At 37.4% G+C, this 25,343-nt stretch overlaps 5 protein-coding genes and 2 pseudogenes across 8 annotated transcripts; 5 read left to right on the top strand and 2 right to left on the bottom strand.

The window, feature by feature from the left end:
- Window positions 1–6,206: 6,206 nt before the first annotated feature.
- On the top strand, window positions 6,207–9,709 carry LOC104765652 (phosphoethanolamine N-methyltransferase 1). Of its 2 annotated transcripts, none has more exons than XM_010489407.3 (11): window positions 6,207–6,766; window positions 6,893–7,155; window positions 7,252–7,389; window positions 7,479–7,622; window positions 7,999–8,109; window positions 8,209–8,350; window positions 8,443–8,723; window positions 8,803–8,964; window positions 9,051–9,104; window positions 9,197–9,271; window positions 9,380–9,709. In XM_010489407.3, the coding sequence occupies exons 1-11, from the start codon at window positions 6,751–6,753 to the stop codon at window positions 9,476–9,478; spliced, it is 1,485 nt and encodes a 494-aa protein (XP_010487709.1). In that variant the 5' UTR covers window positions 6,207–6,750; the 3' UTR covers window positions 9,479–9,709. The 2 variants fall into 2 exon arrangements, with proteins under 2 accessions (XP_010487709.1, XP_010487710.1); XM_010489408.3 differs by having other exon boundaries at window positions 6,216–6,766; window positions 6,902–7,155.
- Window positions 9,710–12,942: 3,233 nt separating this feature from the next.
- Window positions 12,943–15,543, bottom strand: LOC104765654 (WUSCHEL-related homeobox 1-like). 2 transcript variants are annotated; one of them, XM_010489410.3, is made up of 4 exons: window positions 15,170–15,543; window positions 14,655–15,014; window positions 14,396–14,457; window positions 12,943–13,675 (listed from the first exon to the last, which is right to left on the bottom strand). In XM_010489410.3, the coding sequence occupies exons 1-4, from the start codon at window positions 15,303–15,305 to the stop codon at window positions 13,181–13,183; spliced, it is 1,053 nt and encodes a 350-aa protein (XP_010487712.1). In that variant the 5' UTR covers window positions 15,306–15,543; the 3' UTR covers window positions 12,943–13,180. The 2 variants fall into 2 exon arrangements, with proteins under 2 accessions (XP_010487712.1, XP_010487711.1); XM_010489409.3 differs by having other exon boundaries at window positions 14,655–15,017; window positions 15,170–15,510.
- Window positions 15,544–17,476: 1,933 nt separating this feature from the next.
- Window positions 17,477–20,939, top strand: LOC104765655 (pentatricopeptide repeat-containing protein At3g18020 pseudogene; annotated as a pseudogene). Its single transcript, XR_015591039.1, has 2 exons — window positions 17,477–20,255; window positions 20,384–20,939. The product of XR_015591039.1 is annotated as a pentatricopeptide repeat-containing protein At3g18020 pseudogene (transcript).
- On the bottom strand, window positions 19,764–20,715 carry LOC109131053 (phosphopantothenoylcysteine decarboxylase-like). Its single transcript, XM_087501911.1, has 2 exons — window positions 20,374–20,715; window positions 19,764–20,247 (listed from the first exon to the last, which is right to left on the bottom strand). Exons 1-2 carry the CDS (start codon window positions 20,713–20,715, stop codon window positions 19,954–19,956), a joined length of 636 nt encoding a protein of 211 aa, XP_087358037.1. The 3' UTR covers window positions 19,764–19,953.
- An 88-nt stretch (window positions 20,940–21,027) lies between the features above and the next one.
- On the top strand, window positions 21,028–24,209 carry LOC104765657 (uncharacterized). Its single transcript, XM_010489414.3, has 4 exons — window positions 21,028–21,274; window positions 21,595–21,673; window positions 23,404–23,648; window positions 23,731–24,209. Exons 3-4 carry the CDS (start codon window positions 23,416–23,418, stop codon window positions 24,059–24,061), a joined length of 564 nt encoding a protein of 187 aa, XP_010487716.2. The 5' UTR covers window positions 21,028–21,274; window positions 21,595–21,673; window positions 23,404–23,415; the 3' UTR covers window positions 24,062–24,209.
- Window positions 22,231–23,035, top strand: LOC104767598 (glutathione S-transferase T3-like; annotated as a pseudogene).
- A 242-nt stretch (window positions 24,210–24,451) lies between the features above and the next one.
- LOC147920327 (uncharacterized) lies at window positions 24,452–25,063 on the top strand. The gene has a single exon (XM_087501016.1). The coding sequence runs from the start codon at window positions 24,452–24,454 to the stop codon at window positions 25,061–25,063; it is 612 nt and encodes a 203-aa protein (XP_087357142.1).
- The last annotated feature ends 280 nt before the right edge of the window (window positions 25,064–25,343 follow it).

The raw sequence follows: 25,343 nt of genomic DNA on the forward strand, positions 1-25,343 counted from the left end.
CAACTCATGTAGTGTTTTCGTTTTCACAAAACACAACTCATCATGTAGTCATGTAGTGTTTTCGTATTCATAAACACACAACTCATGTAGTGTTTATAGATAAAATTTTAAAACAAACGTGATCAAAAGGTTTTGAAAAAGTCAAAGTTAAACGGTAATCGTCTCATTACACAACCCTTGTGTGTAGGGTAAATTTGTGAGGAAATCATGTTATATATTAAATGTTGGAGATTTAAGTGTAAAATAAACGGTTGCTTGATGAACCAAAGCAACTGTTCGGGTTATGATTATATTATAAACATACGGTTGCAAACGTACGAACACAACTTTTGAAATCTATAAAACTCTGTTCCTCCGCACAAAAATAGAGGACGAAAAACAGAGAGGAGAGAAGAGATTCACAACATCAAAGACATGAACTCTTTGATGAAAACACAAAACAAAACACTGAAACTCTATTTGTTTCTCTTGGATCTTAGCCTAGAACAAGAGAGAAACTTTGATTGTTGTATCCTGCGAGAGATTTTGTGTAACCCAAGGCTTTTAATAAGGGTCAAAATACTCTTTAAGGAAAGTGCTCTTGTGCGCAATTCAATCATTATCCAAGTTCACCGTACGTTACGATCGAGAGTTACACCGTATCTACTACATTCTTAAAGAGTATTTTCTGGTGAACATGACGAGTGCATCAGTGCGTGAGATGAGTTCAAAGTTTGGGAAGTTGGATAAGTTTGAGGGAGTGGACTTTCGAAGATGGCAGAAGAAGATACATTTCCTTCTCACCACACTCAATGTGGTGTATGTTCTAAGCATGCCAATGCCTACCGTGATGGAGTATGCGGAGAAGGAATCTGTGGAGGAGACAAGGAAGCAACTTAAGTGGGAGAACGATGACTACATATGCTGTGGCCACATTCTTAACGGTATGTCTGATCCTCTCTTTGATGTCTATCAAAATGTCGAATCCGCAAAGGAACTGTGGGATGCATTGGAATCAAAGTACATGGCTGAGGATGCTTCTAGTAAGAAGTTCCTTGTTAGTAACTTTAATAATTACAAGATGTCTGATTCAAGGCCTGTTATGGAGCAATACAATGAATTGCTTCGCATCCTAGGGCAATTCGCTCAACACAACATGAAGATGGATGAATCCATCTCGGTGTCGAGTATCATCGACAAGTTGCCGCCTTCATGGAAGGATTTTAGGCGCATGTTAAACGCACAAAAAGGAAGAGTTGTCTCTTGTACAACTTGGTAGCCATTTGTGCATAGAGGAATCTCTAAGGGTGCAAGAGGGTGGGAAACCCAAAGAGGCTGAACCTTCTTCAATCAATATGATGGAGGAAGGTGGGAGTTCTAAGATGAAGAATAAGGGGAAGAAACGTCCCTTTAATGACAACACTTACGGTGGACCTAACAAAAAGCTTAAGAGCGTTTGTTGGTTTTGTAACAAGCCGGGTCACTTTAGACGGATTGTCGAGCTGCAAAGGATAAGAATAGAATGGGACAAAACCGTTCAGGGCAAGGGTCTAAGGACCAAGGCCAAATCACTCATCAAGGTCAAAATCTTGTAAATGATTCACATTCACATGTGTATTATGTATCAAACATTTCTGAGGCATTTTATATGCAGGATGATGGAGTGACGTGGTGGATTGACTCGGGTGCAACTACACATGTTTGCAATGATCGTGGCTGGTTCAAGACATATGAACTAGTTCAAGATGGTTCCGTACTTCATATGGGCAACGAGTCAACCGCTCTTTTCCTAGGCCGTGGAAAAGTGGTGTTGGAGTTTAGTTCCGGGAAAACTATTGATCTCAATAATGTACTTCATGTACCCGGAATTAGGAAGAACTTAGTCTCTAGTAGTGTTTTAAATAAGTGTGGTTATAAACAAGTGTATGAGTCGGATAAGTATGTATTATCTAAGGATGGAGTCTTTGTTGGATTTGGATATTTTTGTAATGGCATGTTTATGCTTAATATTAATAAAGTTGTGAGTTCTATTTACATGGCATGTTCTAGCAAAAATGATATTTCTCTATGGCATTTAAGATTAGGTTATGTGCACTATAAAAGAATAATTGATATGTCTAAAAAAGGATTGATTCCTAATTTTGACATGAATTTAGAGAAGTGCAGTACTTGTATGTTGACTAAGATAGTTAGAAAACATTTTAAGAGTATTGAAAGGAATTCTAAGGTGGTAGAACTTGTACATAGTGATCTAGGTGATTTGCATGCTACACCATCTTTAGGGAACAAAAAGTATTTCATCACTTTCATAGATGATCATACTCGTTTTTGTTATGTTTATCTATTACATGCTAAAGATGAAGCCCTAGATAAATTCAAGGTTTATAAAACTGAGGTTGAATTACAACATAATGACTTGATTAAGAAGTTACACACCGATAGAGGTGGAGAGTATTATGATCCTGTTTATTTTCAGTCTGTGGGAATTATACATGAGACTACAACTCCATATACACCACAACAAAATAGTGTATCTGAGAGGAAAAATAGAGTCCTAAAAGAAATGGTTAATTCCATGTTATCTTATTCAGGATTAAGTGACGGATTTTGGGGTGAAGCCATGTTAACGGCTTGCTATTTATTAAATAGGGTTCCTAACAAAACGAATAAAATTACCCCATATGAGCTTTGGTACAAAAAGAAACCAAACTTGAATTACCTTCGAGTTTGGGGTTGTAGGGCGGTTGTTAGACTACCCCAACCAAAGATTAAAACTTTGGGAGAAATAGGTATTGATTGCATCTTTATTGGATATGCTGAGCATTCCAAGGCTTATAGGTTCTATGTCATAGAACCTAATGATTCTATATCGGTTAACACCGTGATTGAGTCAAGAGATGCAATATTTGATGAGACACGTTTTTCATCAATACCTAGACCAAAGGACCTGGTTCCTAGTTCAAATGGAACAAAAGAAGGAGATGACACGCTCATTCCTTCTACCGCGTCACCTATGCTCCGCAAGAGCAAGCGAGGAAGAATTGAAAAATCTTTTGGTCCTGATTTTCAGCTTTATTTAGTTGAGGGGTCAAGAGATGAGGTTGAATTTCAATATTCATACTGTTATCATATTGATGAGGACCCTAGAACGTTTGATGAGGCTATGAAGTCTCAAGACGTTGCGTTTTGGAAAGAAGCAGTCAACGATGAGATAGACTCCATCGTAGAGAATAATACATGGATCTTAATGGATCTCCCACCTGGTTGCAAGCCTTTAGGCTGCAAGTGGATCTTCAAAAAGAAGATGAAAATCGATGGAACAATTGGCAAGTTTAAAGCTAGATTGGTTATCCAAGGCTTTAGACAAAAGGAAGGTATCGATTATTTTGATACTTATGCTCCTGTTGCTAGAATATCTTCTATAAGATTATTAATTGCTTTGGCTGCTATTAATGATCTTGTGATCCACCAAATGGATGTTAAAACAGCGTTCATGAACGGTGTTTTGGAAGAAGAAGTCTATATGAAGCAGCCTGAAGGGTTTGTTATGCCCGGGAATGAGCAAAAGGTGTGTAAGTTAATAAAGTCATTGTATTGGCTGAAGAAAGCACCTAAACAATGGCATCAAAGATTTGATGAGGCTATCTTATCAAATGGATTCAAGCTGAATCAAGCGGACAAGTGCTTATATAGCAAATTTGATGATTCCGGTAATGGAGTAATCATTTGTTTATATGTTGATGACATGTTGATCTTTGGTACTGACTTAAGACAAGTAGAACTTGCAAAAGAGTTCTTGTCATCAAATTTTGCCATGAAAGACATGGGGGAGGCGGATGTGATTCTTGGAATTCGAATCAAGCATGAGAACAAAGGCCTATGTTTATCTCAATCTCATTACATTGAAAAGGTTCTAAAAAGGTTCAATTATGAGAAATGTTCTCCTTTGAGCACTCCCATGGATGCGAGTGTGAAACTTATGCCTAATGCGGGAAAAGCGATTTCACAACTCGAGTACTCACAACTTATTGGTTGTTTAATGTATGCCATGACAAGTACTAGAACAGATATAGCTTATGCGGTAGGAAAGCTGAGTAGATATACTAGTAACCCTAGTACTCACCATTGGCAAGCTATAAGACGGGTGCTTAAGTACTTGAAAGGAACCATAAATTATGGTTTGTCTTATGTCAGATTTCCTTCGGTTTTAGAAGGATATTCTGATGCAAGTTGGAACTCCAACGTAGAAAGTAACTCTTCTACAAGTGGTTGGGTGTTCTTGCTTGGAGGAGGTGCCATTTCTTGGGCTTCTAGAAAACAAACTTGTATTACAAGTTCGACTATGGAATCAGAGTTCATAGCATTAGCGGCTGCTAGCAAAGAGGCGGACTGGCTAAGAAATTTAGTCTATGAGATTCCATTGTGGCCGAGACCGGTATCACCAATTTGTATACATTGTGATAGTAAAGCCACTCTGGCTAGAGCTTATAGTCAAGTGTATAATGGTAAGTCATGATACCTGGGTGTTAGACATAGCATGATACGTGAGCTGATCACTCATGGAGCTATTACCATACAATTTGTTCGGTCTGAACAAAATCTAGCGGATCACTTGACTAAAGTGTTAGCTAGAGACTTGGTGATCAAGTCGGCTAGAGGGATGGGTTTAAAGTTCATTTGAAATTTTTAACTGTGGGATACCCAATTCCCCTCTAATACAACGTTAGAGGCTGAATTCAATGTGGAAAGCTTACAGTTAAAGATTGAAGCACTTGTTGTATCATCCCAAAGTAAGTGCTTGAACCTGCAAGAAAGGATTAGGTTGAAGTTCTCTTCTTAATAGATCTTTTGAAAAATTGCATTTGCAGGTGCAAGATTAAAAGATCTACCTATATGAGTATGAAGTGGAGCCGCATCAAGAAGCTTGGACTTAGCTTCCTATATACTCATGAATGGATAGGGACACATGGCTTATAACAGTGTCAAGTATAAACGCTTAGAGTAGTGTGGAAATTCATGTGTGTATTATCTTCATGTACCCAAATGAGTTGAAAGGATTCAATCCATTGGACATCCTAATTCTTGGGTATTTGGAATGTGTAATATTACTAAGATGTAAATTCAATCGTTACGATATTTACATTTATGCATGAGTTTGGTTTATGTGTGTTGTTAAAGTTGTGAATCAAAGATTACACTTAAATGGGGGAGGAATGTTGGAGATTTAAGTGTAAAACAAACGGTTGCTTGATGAACCAAAGCAACTGTTCGGGTTATGGTTATATTATAAACGTACGGTTGCAAACGTACGAACACAACTTTTGAAACCTATAAAACTTTGTTCCTCCGCACAAAAACAGAGGACGAAAAACAGAGAGGAGAGAAGAGATTCACAACATCAAAGACAAAAACTCTTTGGTGAAAACACAAAATAAAACACTGAAACTCTATTTGTTTCTCTTGGATCTTAGCCTAGAACAAAAGAGAAACTTTGATTGTCGTATCCTGCGAGAGATTTTGTTTAACCCAAAGTTTTTGATAAGGGTCAAAATACTCTTTAAAGAAAGTGCTCTTGTGCGCAATTCAATTATTACGAAAGTTCACCGTACGTTACGATCGAGAGTTACACCGTATCTACTACATTAAATGCAATGTATGTTACGGAATATGGATTAACAAATTATACTCAATTGTAGATCGTTACAAAAACACATACATATCGCATCGATACGGATACAGTATATCTATTTTGTCAAACGCTTAATTTTTGTATTAATAGTAAATCGAAAGTTCGAAACAACTAAATTTGACCCAAACTCAGTCATGATCCTTTATTAATAGAGGTGTATGTGTACGTTACTGAAACACAACTTAGGTAATTTTGGTAAAACTAGATTCACCTCTACTTATTAACCATAATTATTAAGTCTATAAAGAAAGAAAGAAAAAAAAAAAGGAAAAGAATCCAAAAATGAAAAGGAAAGGGTAGGTGAAGAGAATCCAGATGTAGACGAATGAGTGATGCACAATGGCGCTTTACGACGACAAAACACGTGAGCCATAGTTGTCCTTTACTACAACGTGTCACTGTAATGAGTGATCCAACAACAATAATTGTCAAGACCGTGACAAGAGTGAGTGAGCTAGTACCTACTAGTAGTATTTGATATTTTCAAAGATTCGATTGTATAGTATACTAGTATGATAATTATGTATTGAAGTTTGATAGATCCCAAGGGACCCCAAAAATCTCGGTTCCCAATGAACGATCTAGAGATTCCCTTCCACCAACTCCCCAAAAATTACTCAACCAGTGTATTTTGAAGTATAAGTATAGTAAAAAAAAATTAACCATATAACTTAAGGAATTGACAGAATAACATTGACTAAATAAATTATACGCTTATTATAATTACCGGTTTAAATAACCCGACGGTTTAGTAAAAAGAGTTTTTACAGTCAGGTAAGTAAAAATTAAGTCTACGAGAGTTCCGAAGATGACGCCGCACCCTTTCCCCTATAAAAAAGGGCGCGCACCTGATGAGAGCCACACACACTCACGCTCTTTCGCTCAGATCTGAATTTACATTTTTTTTTTCTCCGACTCAAGACGTTTTGTGAGAGAATTGATGCAGCAGAGAGGACGATCCGTCAACCGTAGATCTCGAAGCTTCTCTAGATCCAGACTCGCCGTCGAAGGCCATTAAGAGAACTCTCTCCGAAACATATCTTCTTCTTCCCTTTTTTTTTTTTAAACCCAAAATTTCCGAAATGGCTGCAACGTACGGTAAGATCACTGATTCTATGCATCGTATTCGTTTGATTTTGCTTCGAAATTAGGAGATTAGGGAAAAATAGAAGAGAATGTGAGAAATTGATTTCGATTTTTGATTTGATTTGATGTGATTTGGAGTGAGCGTAGAGGAAGAGCGTGATATCCAGAAGAATTACTGGATTGAGCATTCGGCTGATCTGACTGTTGAAGCTATGATGCTTGACTCTCGTGCTTCTGATCTCGACAAGGAAGAACGTCCTGAGGTTCTCTCTTTACTCCCTTCATATGAAGGCAAATCTGTCTTGGAACTTGGAGCCGGCATCGGTAGGTTCACTGGTGAATTGGCTCAAAAGGCTGGTGAACTCATTGCTCTTGACTTCATTGATAGCGTCATTAAGAAGGTTTTCTTTTTGATTCACCTTCTTAGTTTAATGATTCTTTGCTTTCATGACTTTGTTGTAATCTTGTATGTATGCTACATTCCTTTTGTCTTGTAGAATGAAACTGTTAATGGACATTACAAGAACGTCAAGTTTATGTGTGCTGATGTTACATCCCCTGACCTTAAGATTACTGATGGATCCCTTGACTTGATTTTCTCCAACTGGCTTCTCATGTATCTTTCTGACAAAGAGGTATAAGATGATCTCATTCTTTTTATTAAAGATAACAAGATGGGGAATGAAAATTGAGTTTTTAAGCAACTGTTTGGTTTGGATTCAAGGTGGAGCTTTTGGCAGAAAGGATGGTTGGTTGGATCAAGGTTGGTGGATACATCTTCTTCCGTGAATCTTGCTTCCACCAATCTGGGGACAGTAAGCGCAAATCCAACCCGACTCACTACCGTGAACCCCGTTTCTATTCCAAGGTTCATACTTCTCTTACATCCAGTTGATAGTTACATTTCCAGGACTGCATTTTCAATTGCTTAGTGGTTAGAAATTAGAATGCCTCTGCTGATGAATATGTTGAGAGTTCAGTGGGTTGAGGTGAATAGTAAAGGATACATAACCACTTGAATATCCTCTTATTGGCTGAGATATAAATGTTATCTTATGCTTTGGGTGCTTTAAGTTTTGGTTTATCGGACTTTGAAGTAATGTAGTGGTCACAGCTCACCATATCTGTAGTTACTTGTCTCTAAATCTGTTCAAGCAAATTATTGGAAAACTTCAAGCACATTCACGTAGTAGTTATGTGGCATTTGTATTTTACTGACTAAAACGGATGGTGAATAAATGCAGATCTTTCAAGAATGTCAGACACGCGATGCTGCTGGGAATTCATTTGAGCTCTCTATGATTGGATGCAAGTGCATTGGAGCTTATGTGAAGAACAAGAAGAATCAGAATCAGGCAAACAAATCTCTTTTAATCAAGATTGTCTAGTTTCCTATTATTCTATCTAAGGTGTTAATCATGAATAACACACTCTCTTTGTTATTTGGGATGCAGATTTGTTGGATTTGGCAGAAAGTCAGCTCAGAAAATGACAGAGGCTTCCAGCGTTTCTTGGACAATGTTCAGTACAAGTCCAGTGGAATCCTACGCTATGAGCGTGTCTTTGGTCAAGGGTTTGTGAGCACTGGCGGACTTGGTAAAATCCCAATTCGTTTTTGCTTGTGTTGTGTGTTCGCAATGTTCTGTGTATTAATTTTAAGTGTGTTTGTGTCATGTTTCTTGGATCAGAGACAACCAAAGAATTTGTGGAGAAAATGAATCTGAAACCAGGACAGAAAGTGTTAGATGTTGGGTGTGGCATTGGTGGAGGTGACTTCTATATGGCTGAGAAGTTTGATATTCATGTTGTTGGTATCGACCTCTCTGTCAACATGATATCTTTCGCATTGGAGCGTGCTATCGGACTCAACTGCTCGGTTGAGTTTGAGGTCGCGGATTGCACCACAAAACACTACCCAGATAATTCGTTTGATGTCATTTACAGCCGAGACACCATTCTGCACATTCAAGTACTCAACTTTTTGCTCATTGTTCTCTGTTGGAAGTTCAATCATTGCAAATGCTTACTCATTCTCTCTCTTTTTTCAGGACAAACCAGCTTTGTTCAGGACTTTCTTCAAGTGGCTTAAGCCGGGAGGTAAAGTTCTCATCAGTGACTACTGTAGAAGCCCAAAAACTCCATCTGCTGAGTTTTCTGAGTACATCAAACAGAGAGGATATGATCTCCATGACGTTCAAGCTTATGGGCAGGTTGGTCTTGTGTGTCAAGGATATATGTTTTTGCTGTCCCTCAAGGCCCTTTGTCTATTCGTTTTAACATTAAATCTTCAATGTAGATGCTAAAAGATGCTGGCTTCAAAGACGTGATCGCAGAGGACCGGACTGATCAGGTGAATGAAATTAACATACATACATACCTTGTTTAAAACCAAGGACTGTAGCTATAACAGAGTATGTTTCTTTTGGTGTTATGTATATACAGTTTACGCAAGTCCTGAGACGTGAGCTAGAGAGTGTGGAGAAAGAAAAGGAAGAATTCATCTCCGACTTCTCCAAAGTAAGTATCTTTCTTCTTTCAGCCTCGGAAAATGAAAACTTTGTGTTGTCACAATATCTTAAGCTGTCTCTTTCTTATACAAATTTTGATGTACCTCACAAAACGCAGGAGGATTACGATGACATTGTTGGAGGATGGAAGGCAAAGCTGGAGAGGTGTGCATCGGATGAACAGAAATGGGGACTCTTCATCGCCAACAAGAATTAATCAGTCAAAAAAAATATCCTCTGTTTTCTTTCTTTCTTTCTTCAATAAACATGTCATTTCCGCTAAGTGATGATAAGCATGATGCAGTCAGTGTTCTGTGATCGATCTTGAGTGGTGGTGTTTTATATCCTGTTTCTTTTTTTATGTGATATGTAAGCCGAATTATGAGTTTGGTCTGGTCTAAGGACTTCTCTAGTAAAATTTACTTTTTTATTCAAAGAATTTTCTAAATGCATTTGTGTTATACGCTTTGACTTGAGTTACTGTTTGGTAGACCCGAATGTTTCAATTGGATATTTGGGTACGGTTAGGTTCAACTTAAACCGAACTAGGCATATACATTTCCTTTATTGGCATTAAATTTGATTCAGCGTTTTAGTCAAATTATCTCACTATTTTTTTTCTTTAAATTATACCCCGTTAGCCTGTGTTAGAGTCTAGGCCCCCAAGTATTTAATTTGTATTGAATGTTTCAAACCGTAACTTGTTAAAAAGCAATTTAGATCTCATCGAATATATAGCTGATTTTTTTTTTTTTTTTTTTTCCTGGTAAAGAAATTTGTAGGAGAGGCATAAAATATTTATATTTTCTAATTGGAAAAAAAAAAAAAAAAAACATTCCATAGGGTTACGCATAGCCATAGGGGACACAGCAACGTAGTGTGTGGAGGTAAAAGAGAAAAGCCGTGAAATCACACACATTCAAGACTAGATTCGTCAGACTCCCCTCCTATTTAGATTTTGACCCAACCCTACCTCTGCTATAGACACCTACACTGTTCTATTTCTGTAATCAACAGTGTCAATTTCAATCTCATACAGTCAATTTATTTGCAAAATCCATCAATTTTACCCCAATGGTCAAGTAACTCAAAAACATGTTAGCTGTTTGGTGTTTTCTTTCTTTCTTTATTTCTGGTTTTAATGTTAGATATTGTTTTTTAAAGATATTGATAAATATTCGTTTTTTGTTTTATTTTTGACATCATATTCGTTTTAGAAAGAAACCACAAATCTATTAATTGATACCTACGTCCCTCAGTAGCTAATTAAAATAATATATTGATACAGAGAATTTGATGCAGTCTTACATTGTCAGAACACTGTAAATATAGTGTTAAATGTGTATGCGTATTATATTTTTTTGTCGACATGTGTAATATATTCCAATAAATATATATATATATATATATACGTACACACGTGACATATATGTAATGGTGTTATTATGATGACCTCATGATAAGAGAGATCACTGACAATTTATAATGAAAAAGCTTGAAAATAGGCTTTAATCATTTAGTTTTTGATATAACTTGGTTCTTGTTCTTAAGGGAGAGATAGATGCGAATGAAAGAAGAATCACATGGAGCGTTTAACCAAAATAGGGAAAATGCAGCGAATAGAGAGAGGAGCCGGGTGGGTGAGTCACACAGCCAAGCCAAACCAATGGTCCACCTCATGCCTGTCACCATTTTGTCCCTCACAGACACACCCCTCCTTCAGTCTTGTCAATTCGCTCTCTCTCTCTCTTAATTTGTCTCTTCCACAGTTGGGGTTTTTTAAAAGTGTTCAAAATCAATGACCACTACTAATTCGACGATTTTTATTTTTTTTCTTGTAGATATTTGTAGTCATTTTATAGAGTCTTCAGCTATACCAGCTGGAGGTTTCTGTAGCTAAAGACAAATACGACTTACCCACGGATAAAACCATCCATGCATGAAACAATGTCAAGCATTGTATCTAGTAGCTAGTATAAAACTATAAACTATATACATATACTCTTAGAAAGCCTATCACCTTCAGCTTCGTGCAATAACTACTATTCAAATCATATGTAGGGATGTAAACATTTCCACGTTGGTCATACATGCATATATAGTGTTATTATAACACGTCACAGATGGGACTATGGTGAATCAAAGGAGGAGACAGAGATTTTTTTACGATCCATGGAAATAACCAAAAGATTATAAAGATCGTACGATTATACTTTACCATTAATCTTCGTTACAATTCACGAGAAGATTCATGTTTCTTTATTTCCTAACAACAATATTTATTGTTTATAATTAATAGGATAGTACGTGTGGTAATCTGTTGACTATATAAGTACGAACCCATTCATATGTTTCTCTTCTTGCTTTTTTACTTTTTCGCATAATTAAAGTCATGTTTTTTGTTTTTGCTTACTTTCATGCTCGCAAGAATCACAAACACTCAATCATCATGAAAAAGAAATAAAGCCAAATACAAAGTGAGACGAAGGGAATGATAATGCATCAAAATAAGCAATGCAAACAATTTCTTTTTACTATGGATCTTGCATCTAAAACTATTAATAAAGAAAAAGGTCTCATTGAATCGTACAAAGAGACATAAAAGAATGAATGAATCTTTGGGAAGAGAAAGGAAAGTGTCGGGGCTTCTTCTATGAATAAGCTATTCAGTTATTTTGTTTTTCTTTTAAGTCTTGTCTCTTCTCTCCTCTGAAAGTCGCTCTTCTTTCCTTTTCTCACGTTCCCACTTCCCCACTCTCATATTTTTTTGTCTTTTCCCCCATTTGAAAATTATATTGGGTAGGCTACTTTACCTCCATTCGTTATTAATATATATTGTGATGAACTGATTACATTTATTTTGTGCCAAACAGTAGGTTTTTAAATAAAAATAAAAAATGTAAGAGCATAGAAGTAAGAAGACACCCACCTAATTAGCATCGAAGTGTCTCAAATCAAGTACAAACTCAAAGAGAAAATGGTTAGTTAATCGGAATATTATTTCAAATTAGAGTAGTTAATATTTGTACTCTTAATCTAAGTTTATTAAAAAAATATTCGTATTTCTAATAAAAAAATGTGTGTATATAGAAAAAATAAACAAAATACTCGCAGATTTAAGTGAAATATTTTTGTGTAGTTTAGTAGGGTATGAACCCAAAAAGAAATATGTGATGAAATTTAAAATGTTAAATGCAAATACAAAGTAAAATTGTTGGTTGAGAGGGACGTTGAATTGGAGAGGAAGTTAATGTATACATAAATAGCATATGTAAAGGCATTTTGTTAGCATGCAAGCGAAGAGAAAACAAAACAAGTTCCAAATTAACCAATTTAATTTTCCCCACTCTCTTAGTCACTTCAACATCAACCCAATTCTTTTTGTCTCTCGCGCATTTATAACTCATAGGAACGGATGCCTACATTGACATATGCATTATATATGCAAATACATATAGTATTACATATAGATCATGAGTGTGTAGATATAAAGATTTAACGGTTAAAAGAAAAAATATGTAGAGTAACGAGTTCCCATTTTCGTAACACTTGATCCCATCACCAGTGCACCAAAACAGCTTCATTCACCAACCAAATCAAGCAAGTTTCATGATCCAAACCCTAATTCATCACATCCACACAAAAGAAAAACTAATGAGAAAATCACATGTCATTCGATTATTTTCTTAAATTTGTTTGGTTCATTTTTAATATTTAAAGAAAGTGGTCCAAAGTGCATTTTAAGGCAAACCCTTATGAAATGTTAACATCAACACCATAAAGACACGCCTGCGCTCACTCCCAGACAAAACCCTAAATAAGTAACACCTTTTCTCTCTCTCCAACTTGGTTGATTAATTAAACTAATCATCTAATAACAAAAATAAAGGTCTTGCTCTTGAAAGACATCAATTAGGGTTTAGTTCTTCAATGGCAGAAACTCATAGAAACAGTGAATGCCACTGATCTCCTTCTCTTTCTCATCATCGCTACAAAACCCTTCTTTTGTCAATGGAAACAGCTCAAGTGTGTGTTCTTCATGATCCGAGTCACCGTTGGAGCATTCTTCATGACGTTCTTGACCTTTATTGTCATCATAATTTCGTCGACAAGTCTCTGCGTTCGTTGCTTCTCTCGTGCTTAGAAGCACAGGTGAAAACGTGACAGAATCTTTAGCAGCAGAAACAGTATTAACATTGCTAGTGGAGATCATGTTGGAGGAAACATTTGTTGAATTGAGAATGAGGTTCCGCTGCTGATGATGTGAAGAAGGGTAGAGTCCAGGTGGCAACTGCATCATCTGCCACGTGACGTTCCTCCCTAAAAAGCTTCGTCTCTCGTCACCTCCACAACGACCATTGCGCTCTACCCGTATGTTCCATGCCTCCTCTTGGTGATCATCAAGGGAAGGTTTCTAGATATCCAAAAAAAAAAGAACATTATTCATATTTAGTCAATTTATTTAGCATTGGAAAATGTAAAATTTGTAACAAATAAGTCAAAATCTTTAGGCAAACCGACAAACTTGATGTTTAAAAACCCCCATCACACACACAGACCCAAAATTAATCAGTCAAAACAAATTCCAGATAGGGACAAGGGTGAAGGAGAATGAGACCGTTAAAGACCAAGGTCAAAACAGTCTATTCAAGCATGAGTTGGAGTGAAAAAAGCACATTAATATTTAGAGGTTTTGAGGAAAAACAAGAAGACATATCTAAAGGATCGATCGTACGTAGCAGCTGTCCCGACAGAAAGGAAAGTCTCTGCAGCTTTTTGGATCAATCCATTAATTACTTCTTCTTCTTTTTTTTTAATAAACGAAATAACTAGTTTTAATACTCCTACAATTATACTATATGCTGAGAATATTTTACTTAAGGCTTATTTGCATTTCCCGATAAACTAACTTTCCACCGCCTCATCTTCTCTGCCTTAACTTGTTGTTTTTCTTTCAAACTTACCCAAATTAAACTTCCAAAAGAAGAATTCACGTATTCTTATGAGATTCTATTTGTAATCATATGCTAATTCTACACTATGCTTAATTACATTCCCTTTCATGCGCCCAACAGGAGACCACCAAGTACTTTTAAGTGTTTAACCCAAAAAAACATGTATCGATATACATTACCTCTGGTTGTGTGTCGCATCCGACCGAACATATCCAGTTCTTGGCCTGTTCAACCTTGTAACCTGCAAAATTTACATTAAATTAAATGTCAAAATGTCAATATCGAAGCTAAATGTCTAATCAACCCAATTTTAACATTACACCAAAAAAAAAATGTCTAATCAACCCAAAATATGACATTTAATACAAAAAGACTCTAGTTGTTTGACATGTAAGCGACCACCTCAAGTTATATATCTTTCTATATATGGTATCTCACCTGGCGGGTCCTTCTTGTCGAATCCGTGGTTTGAGACAAGACTCGTTGTGTTAAGGACCGAATCTTCGTGGCCAGTTTCCATTTGTCGTCGCCGTTTCTGGCGTTCGCGAGCTTTGTGGTTTTGGAACCAGTAGAAAACGTTTTTGCCTTCTATCTTCCCGTACCGTCGTAGCTGTGCGGTGATTTGTTGGATGTGGTCGGCAGAAGGAGTTCTTGTTCCTTGTCCGTACAACTCCTCAAGAACCCTTAACTGATCCGGCGTCGGATTCCACCGTGAGCTCACCATTACCGGCGGATGTTGAGGTTCTGAGTTTAGCATCATCAGCTCCCTCTTGTTCTGCTCCGCCGTCATCGTCATCACTGCTGTGAAAATGATAACAATAAAGAAAGTGAGCATTACAAACAAGAGAAAGAGAGAGGGAACGTATGAGAGAGAGAGAGAAAGAGAGAGAGAGAGGAGAGAGAGAGAGAGAGAGAGAGAGAGAGAGAGAGAGAGAGAGAGAGGATGATCTGACCCATATTAAAGCGGTGGTCAGAGTTGGTGTTTGGGGAGGCGGTGGGACAAGAAGAGAGGCGTGGGATGAGTGGTCGAAGCTTTCTTCCTCCGTTGAAGGAATCTGCACCTCCTTCGTTGTAGCCCATCGTCCACATTTTGATATATTTTATTCACTTGAAGGGAGAGAGAGAGAGAGAGAAGAGCAGTTCAATTATATGTTAGGTTTTTTTTTCTGAAGTCAAGGAGATGTAAATGATATATGGTTGAAGGAGGAAATAGACAAATGGTGGAGAGAGGTATTGGCTATTTTGGCTTTGAAGTCGAGTGATAAAGTTGAGATATATTTGTATATATATATGTGAATGAGAGCATGGAAATGGGGTTTGTAACCACATATATGATATATGTGTGCATATATATATAGAAAGAGATAGGCAGTCTAACACATTCCTTCTTTTTTTTTTTACAAAATATTAACATTGTTCATATGAATATTATACATTTCTTTGTTTTTGTATTTGTTCTATTTTTTTAAAAAAAATCTACACCCGGTTGCCAAATCATGCACAGTTATAGTTTAATTTAAAAGATATATATAGCATCATATAATCCCCCCTGCTTATAGTAAACGTGTATATACTTTTCCATGAAGGAATTTTATCATTTCATATAATCTATATGGTTTGTTTATATATTTTATTTTGGTTTTTATACACGATACGATTAATGTGACATGTAATAGATTCATAGACATTAAGCCCATATATATCTGTACTTGCAAAGATAAAGCTTTCATGAACAATGTGTACCACTAAAAATACTATTCAAACCGTGGTTACACTGCGGATGATGAAAGTACTTAACCACTATAAATAAAACTGACATACAAATATATTTAACTTCCCTCCCAACCAACATATACTTCTAAAGCAAGCACGTACAACAAACCACTATTAATTAACCAAGTCAGTAAATTCATTGATCATCTATATCAAATTTCACTAAGCTATTTTTGGAGATACAATCTTAGCTTCATATGTACCATATGATTTTAGTGGCTATTAATAGAAGGAAGATATCATGAGAGAAAAGGAGAGGAAGGAAGATGAGGTTGACTAGCTAGTGAGAGAGGAGAGAGAGGCGTGGAATTCTGGGGGATATGATATGATATGATATGATATGATATGAATGATATGGGGAGATGCGAAGGAGCTTATAGCGACGTTACATTCTCCCATCTCTCCCCATCACTCCTTTTCTTTCATTCTTTTTTTCCCCTCTTTTGTTTTCTGTTTTTTTTTTTTTTCATTCATTCTTTTGTTCCTTTATATGTATAGATATATATTATATATATATTACTGATGAGTATTATTATAGAGTAGTATTAGAGTGATCTTTTGTTTTTATGAAATATGCATGAGATCATATTATATATGTGTGTGTGTGGTGGCTTTCACTATTATTCTTGTTCTCAACTGCCCCATATATAGGCTTTGTCTCCTTTACACTCTTCACCTCATCTCCTTTGTCTCTCTCAAACCCACTTTTCTGTAAAACCCTTCTTCCTTTCTTTTTCTTCTCTTTGGGATCTTAAATCCCCCTTTTCTGTCTTTTCCCAAGCCTCCTTAATCCTTTTGTTTTTTCTCCTTTTTGAGAAAATTTTCTAATCTTAAGTTTTGGAACTAGACGATCCTTTTCTTTTCCTTACTTGTTTTAATGTTTATGTGATGATGAAAAACTATTGTTTACAAATGACATATCCTAAATCATCTCATATTAGTGAACAGGGATCTTGTCAATTATAAATTTTAATCAAAGAAAAAAAAAATTAATCAAAGTGTTCTTCATATATATATATATTGGTGGCTTGCAAGTGATTGTGTATTAATTAAATCATTCATATATGATCAAATTTGTAAAACAGTTCTGACATTCAGCAATCCTGTATTACTTGTTCCGAGGCAAAGTTAGTTTATTTCACACACACACACATGTACGATATTACAAGTCAGTTATAGTCTATGATTTTTTTAATTCTTAGTTGAAATTTAGTGTTATTCATTTAACAAATTTAAAACATAGACTAATCTCTTTAGAAATTTTAATAACTTTTTTTAGCAAAATTGAAAAGAAATTGTATAACTGGAAATTCGTACTACAGTTTTTTTTTTTTTTTCTTAAAAAAAAAAAACTATAATCTGTAGTTTTTCCAACTATCCGAACATTTATTGGATTGGGTCTACAAACGTCAAGCTTTTGGGCCCAATGAAAGCCCATCTAACAATAAGGGGATAAAAAATAAAAGTCAGTGTAAGAGAGAAACAGAGAGATCGCTCGCTGGAAAAAAAGTTATGATCTTCGTCAGGCGCCTTCGACTTCTAGCCAGAGACAATGGCTTCTTCTTCTTCTCTATCAAACCCCACTCTTTCTCATCTGCCTCCGTAATGGTCACTGATAATGTCGAAGCTCGAATACACAACGAAGGAGGAGAAGAAGATCCAACAAAAACAGAAGATCGTCGACGCAGTGTAACCGATAAAGCTTACTGGAGAAGACGAATACACAGTCTCTGCGCCGTTCAAAAGAATCCAGACGAAGCTCTTCGTATTCTCGACGGCCTCTGCCTTCGTGGTTATCGTCCTGATTCGCTTAATCTCAGCAGTGTGATCCACGCTCTTTGTGACTCCGGAAGATTCGACGAAGCTCACCGTCGGTGTCTCCTCTTCGTCGATTCGGGTTTTATCCCAGATGAGCGAACCTGCAATGTTATCGTTGCGAGATTGCTAGACTCGGGATCTCCGGATAGTACGTTAAGTGTTATTAACCGTTTGATCGGTGTCAAGAGAGAGTTCGTGCCGTCGTTGACGAATTACAACCGTTTGATCAATCAGTTTTGTTTGATTCGTAGGGTGTTCGATGCGCGTATGATCTTAAAAGATATGAGGAACATGGGACATCTCCCAAATGTTGTGACTTACACAACTTTGATCGGTGGTTGCTTCGAGATTCGAGAGATTAAAGCTGCTCATAAAGTGTTCGACGAAATGCGTGTGCGTGGCGTAAAGCGTAATTCTCTCACAGTGAGTGTTGTTATTGATGGGTTATTGAAAATGAGAGATGTTGAAACGGGACGGAGGCTGATGAAGGAACTCTGGGTATACTTGAAGAAGGAGACTGATGTATCAATTAAATCAGCAGCTTTTGCGAATCTCGTTGATTCTATGTGCAGGGAAGGATATTTCAATGACGTTTTCGAGATTGCAGAGAACATGCCGCAATGCGAGTCTGTGAACGTTGAATTTGCTTACGGGCATATGATAGATTCCTTGTGTCTATACAGGAGAAACCATGGAGCTGCGAGGATTGTTTATATAATGAAGAGTAAAGGGTTGTTACCGAGAAGAACGTCATACAATGCTATCATTCATGGTTTGTGCAAGGATCGTGGTTGTATGAGGGCTTATCAGTTGCTAGAAGAGGGATCTGAATTTGGGTTTATTCCGTCTGAATATACTTATAAGCTCCTAGTGGAGAGTCTATGCAAGGAACTGGACGTTGGTAAAGCGAGGAATGTTCTAGAGCTGATGTTGAGAAAAGAAGGAGTAGATAGGACTAGAATTTATAATATCTATCTACGAGCTCTCTGCGTGATGGATAACCCGACTGAGATCCTGAATGTACTGGTCAATATGCTTCAGGGAGACTGTAGGCCTGATGAGTATACTCTTAACACAGTTATTAATGGATTTTGCAAGATGGGTAGGGTGGATGATGCTATGCAAGTTCTAGGTGATATGATGACAGGGAAGTTCTGTGCACCAGATGCTGTGACTTTAACTACTGTTATGTGTGGCTTGCTCACTCAAGGAAGAGCAGAAGAAGCTCTGGATGTGTTGAATCGGGTTATGCCAGAGAAGAAGATTAAGCCAGGTGTTGTTACATACAATGCTGTTATACGTGGGTTGTTCAAGATGCATAAAGGAGATGAAGCTATGCGTGTGTTTGATCAGATGGAAAAGGCGAGTGTGACTGCGGATAGTACTACATATGCTATAATCATTGACGGGTTGTTCGTGACTAGTCAGGTGGATATGGCGAAGAAGTTCTGGGATGATGTGATATGGCCATCAGGCAGACATGATGTATTTGTGTATGCGGCATTTCTCAAAGGGCTTTGTCGGTCTGGTTGTGTACTTGATGCTTGCCATTTCCTATATGACCTGGCAGATTCTGGAGCAATCCCTAATGTTGTGTGCTATAATACTGTGATTGATGAGTGTAGCAGAATTGGGTTGAAGACAGTAGCGTACGAGATGTTGGTGGAGATGAGGACGAACGGTCAGGCTCCTGATGCTGTGACATGGCGGATACTAAATAAACTACCTGATTCTAGCTGTGCAAGGAGATAGTTAATTTTAAACTCTGCATCCTCGGATAGGCTGTTTCAAAAGCTATACATGTTTTTGGTTCTCAAGCAATTCGTGGCTTCTGATATCATGACTACTGATCTGAGAATTGGTTTTACCAACGCTGTGTGTGAGTAAAGAAGTTGCTTTGTTTGTTTCTCTGTCAGGTTTTTGCCGGCAAATTCTAAAGTTCAGTAAGCTCAGAAAGGTGAATAATCAGCAGAATTGAAGACAATACTTAAAAGAGTTAAGAGCGAGGAAAGAAACAAACAATTCTACTCCTCCAGAAACATAAATCCAGACAGCTATTTTAAGATATACAAGAAAAGCGTACCGACAGATAGAATCTATTATCTAAGATAGTGAAACAGCACCAAATGCATGTGGAAACCATGGTTTAACTAGTTCCACCACTTTGCTGATGAGCCTGCGATTCCCAGAAGAGTCTGACAGTGGAATAGATAAGAGAGGGCTCAGCCATAGCGCCATTACCGTAGTCTCCACAGGCCAGTCTCTTCTTGATAGGAGGAATGAGTGTGATTCCCAGATCATCAAGCGACAAAAGATGCCTTTCAGTGAAAGGGTTGTTCCACATCAATGTGTTCATCGCTGGTGCAACAAAAAGTGGTTTGCTGTAGTCCCAAGCTCGTATAATGCAAGTCAAAAGATTATCACAGAGCCCACCAGCAATCTATAAAGGTAAGAAAAAAACAAAAGATCTCCATGAATGTTCCACAATTCAGACAATTGAATGTTCCACAATTCACACAATTGAGGCTAAGTAAAGTGGGTTAAAAGATGTTTTGTTTTGTTTTACCTTGCCTAAGGTGTTAGCAGACAAAGGAGCAATGACCAAAACATCAGCCCAACGTCTAAGCTCGATGTGAAGGACGGGATCACCGATCTTGTTCCAGCTTGACCATTCATCTTCGTCAGTGTACAGAGTCACTTCTTCTGGGAGGGACAGTTTATCGAGGAAATGAAGAGATGATTTGGAAACGACGGCTCTCACTTCTGCCCATTCGGTGAAACAATGACAGAGATTGCCGAATTTGATAGCAGCGACACTTCCACTAGCAGCAAGTAGTACACGAGGCTTCCTCGGCGGTATGGTGTTGTTCACTTCCATATCTTGCCTGTCTATTTTCGCATTCTCCATGGCGCTTTAACACCTTCAGAGATCCAGCAAGTAGCGAGAATGGTTCGGCGAGGAACCCTAAAAAAAAAAAAAAACTGATCTGGTTTCGAAGAATATCAAAATGTTTTAGAGGGAAGAGAGAGAGAGAATGGGATAATCATTTTTACTCCGCTGGTCAAATGGGCCGTTGACTCATTCTATTTAGGCCCTTTTTCTATAATAGTCAAATGGGCCATTAAAAGGTATCGCACAAACTCGATTACGCAAACCAAAACATAATCTCAAGGTTGCTGAAACAATGTAAGACTATGTGCAATGGCGTAGTTTTGAGCCGTCCTCCGGCAATTGTTTTTTTAAATTAAATTAAAATGGCTAAATACTGAAGAATTGATTTTTTAAATGCGACGTTTTTTATCCATCTACTTGGACACGTGGAAGGTGGTGATTGGGAGAAGTCTTTGGGTAAGGTTAAGCAATGGATCCATAGCTAACGAAAGTTTCACAGCATTTTGAGAGATTCAAGGCGGCGTTTGCGAGGAAGGATTACGATACATGTAGTGATCTGTTGTCTCAGCTTAAGGTATACATCTCTCTCTCTCTCTCTCTCTCTTCTTTGAACCCTAATTTGTTTCGATTTCTCTTCTTTGCATATATATCTGGTTTATCGATTGAATTTTAGGTGAATTGATGGGGTTTGTCTCGAATCTATGATAGCTTTGATGTATTGAAGTGAAAAAATTAGGTTATTAGAGAGATCTTTTAGAAGAATAGTGTAAGTGCTGATTTCTATTTTAAGGGATTGTGAATGTGAGTAAAACATGTAGGGTTTAATTCTATATTGCAATTGAATGGTGAGGATTTCTTCTTATGTTGGTGGTTTTTAATTGTTATGTTCTTCAGGTTCTTCTGACCAAATTCACTAGTCTTCCTCCATTGTTCGAGAGTTCACCAAACGCAGCTCAGGAGCTTACTATTGCAAGTAAGGTTTCTGTTTTTATTATTGGGTTTAGATGACTTGTTTCTAGGAAGTTTATAGTTTTGCTTTGCCATCAATTGCAAGGTATATTTTGAATGCTACTGATGCAGTTATCAAGTAAAATGAATTAGCAAGTAAAGACACCAATGCATCCATAGTAATACCTACTTCATAGCTTTCTTCTTCACATGTGTTTATGCCACCTTTAAGTTGAATGAGCCAGTAAAGACTACTTCATAGCTTTTGTGAAGTGTACTTGTCATAAATTGTGATTAGACTATGGTTGTTAGCTCATTAAATTTTGTTACTTATTGCAAGTTACCTTTTAACCTATTAAACCCCAACCATCTTCTGATTAGACTGTGGTTGTTAGTTCATTATGTTTTGTTACTTATTGCAAGTTACCTTTTAACCTATTAAACCTCAACCATCTTCTTTCTATTTCCATCATAAATCTCTTTCATTTTGTAACCCCTTCTCAGTTCTAATCGCGTCTCTTATCTAATCCATTCTCTTATCTAATCCCTTCTCTTCTCTACTCATTCTCTAAGATTCTTCATATGGATTCTACGAATCCCTTTTATCAGTCTTCTTCTTACTTAAACCTGCTTAACAGTCAAGAAGAAGGTGGTATAAATGAAAACTTTCGTTTTGAAAGTTATCCACCTTCTAGACAGAACAGCTCACAAATGCCTCCTCTCAGCTCCCAACCTTCTAAGGCGCCACCTCTTTCTCAAGAAACTCCATTGGAGCGCAAGGATAGAAAGACATGGGCACCTGCTGATGATGAAGTCCTGATCTCTGCATGGCTCAACACTTCAAAGGATGCCATTGTTGCAAATCAACAAAAGAGAGGAAGCTTCTGGCAAAGGATTAGCCGGTACTATGCTGACTCTCCTCATGCTAGAAATGGTGGTGAACAGATGCTGGTGACACATTGCAAGCAGCGTTGGCACAAGATAAATGACCAAACTAACAAGTTCTGTGGGGGTAATGGCAGATGCAGAGAGACTGAACAGCTCTGGTCATTCTGAAAATGATATCCTAAAGAATGCACATGATATCTACTTCTCTGACCATAAGAAGAAGTTTAACCTTGAACATTGTTGGTGTCTGTTAAGGTATGAGCAGAAATGGCTCAGCCTTAACGCTATTAACACGCCTCCATCTCAGCCTGCAACAAAGAGGAAACCAGCTGCTGAAGGTTCACAAGCATCAAGCTGCAATGTTGAGGACTATGAGAAAAGGCCAGAAGGGATCAAGGCTCCAAAGGCAAAGAGGAACAATGCTCAGTCCACATACATGAAGACTCTTGCTCAGTATAAGAGCATGTGGGATGTCAAGAAAGAGGAATTGGCTGAATAGGAGAAACTACAAAAGCTGGCCATCCTAGACACTCTCTTAGCCGAAAAGGAACCCTTGAATGCGAGTGAAGAAGTTATCATGAACAAGATAGTGTCCCAGTATTTCTGATATTAACTATGTGTTTGTTGTTTGTATTTCTTGCTTAAGTTTCGATGCATTGTATTTCCTGTTTGATTTGTATTTCATGTTCTAGTAACTCGGCTTTTGTATTCCATGTTTTAAACTGAATCTATATAAGTCTATTATCTTATCAATATATTGTGTTATCTGTACTATTATCTTAAGTCTTAACTCACTTAATCAAATTGTGATTTCTTTTTAACATTTGTTCTATTAAGTCTAATCTGCTTCTTCTTGTTTATCTTCAGGTTAACTCAGAAATGGGCCAAGACTATAGCTACTCTCAGCCTGATTCATCAGATCAGTATGATAGGTACTCAGAGGACACTGCGGAGAGAGAAATAGAAGCTTTGATTCTTATGGATGAAGCAGAGAGTACGTTCATCAATGCTGAACCGAGTCAATACCCACCTCAACCTGAGATTGAGCATGGATTCCCCAAGGTATGCTACTGTGGTGCTCAACCTATTCTATCCAACTGCTACAACAGAAGGTATGTGATTTTAGCTGTTCTGTTTTTAATGTTATTGAAGTTTAAGTTTTACTATATATGATAACTTTGTTACTTATTGCAGGTTCTTCACATGTCCAAATGTTGATGATGGAGAGATGCATATTCACAAGTGGTGGGATGTGGCTGTAATGGAGGAGATGAGAGACAGTGATAGGCGATATGAAGTGAAGGCTGAGAAGGTAGATTACTTAACCTTCTTCAATGACTATGAATCAGAGATCAATCAGGTTAGGGATCAGAGTTATGCAACTGAACAGAAAATGGTTATGTTAGAGAATATAGTTTCTGAGCTGCGTAAGGAAAATAGGTTTAGAAATGTAACTGATTTCCTGGTTGTTGGTGTAATGGCTATTGTGGTAGGTCTTCTAGGTATCTTGTTCATGTCTACTTAAATCAGATTGGAGACATTTAGTTAGGGTGCTCATGTAATATAATGACTCGGATGTTCATGCTATGCCTTTGTAATGACTCTGCTTTTGTAATGGCCTTTGTGTTTGTACTTGTTTTTACACTATAGAGTCACAGATTCTTCATTATAAAGTTGAGGCTCACGGGTTTTGAATCTTCGCATTATGTACTTGTAAAAGAGTCAGGATGTACTATGTTACTTGGCAGTATTTATTTTTAATGTCACGGGTTACACATTGCAAGCAGACCATAATGCAACACCAAAGAAAACATCATGGGTTACACATTCACACGAGCTCTTATTCTCCTCAATACAAGATCTCTCTTTCTCTTCAATACAAGTTGACTCTTTCTAAATTTTTTTATTATTTGAAATGGGATCATCTTCAAACCATTATCACTACCAAGGAGATGATGGTCATTATCACTACCAAGGAGATGATGGTGATAATTTTGATGCTTATTTACAAAAGATTTATGATTTTTCGCATATTATTCCGGAACCAAAGGAGCCAAACAAAATGATTTATATCGAGAGAAACCGGGAAGAAGGCCATAATAATCTTTGGAATGATTATTTCAGTAACACTCCAACATTTCCAGAATATTTATTCCGGCGACGGTTTCGCATGCACAAGCCATTGTTCATGCGTATTGTGCAACGTCTCTCTACCGAAGTCGAATATTTCCACCAAACCCAGGATGCAACTGGACGGGCTGGTTTATCACCTATACAAAAATGTACTGCAGCAATTCGTCAATTGGCATATGGTAGTTCGTCTGACAGTGTTGACGAGTACGTACGAATTGGTGCTTCAACAGCTCGGAAATGTTTGCACGAGTTTACCGCCGACATCATCCAAGTGTTTGGCGATGAATACCTAAGACGTCCTACACCGGAGGACCTAGAAAGACTATTGTATCATAATGAACAGTGTGGATTTCTCGGGATGGTTGGGAGCATTGACTGTATGCATTGGGGGTGAAGAATTCTCCCACGGCTTGGAAATGCATGTATTCACGATCAACCGGAAAACCTATAATCGTGTTGGAAGCGGTAGCTTCGTATGACCTCTGGATATGGCATGCCTTTTTTGGAGCTCCAGGTACTATGAACGATCTTAATATTCTTGATCGATCTAATGTTTTTGATGACATTATTAACGGTCAAGCTCCGGAAGTCAACTTCGTTGTCAACGGAAGGGAGTACAATTTGGCGTACTATCTCACTGATAGTATTTATCCTAATTGGGCCACTTTTATTCA

Source organism: Camelina sativa, chromosome 19, assembly GCF_030686135.1.
Source record: "Camelina sativa cultivar CO46 ecotype springtype chromosome 19, ASM3068613v1".
In the NCBI taxonomy this organism is placed as follows: domain Eukaryota; kingdom Viridiplantae; phylum Streptophyta; class Magnoliopsida; order Brassicales; family Brassicaceae; genus Camelina; species Camelina sativa.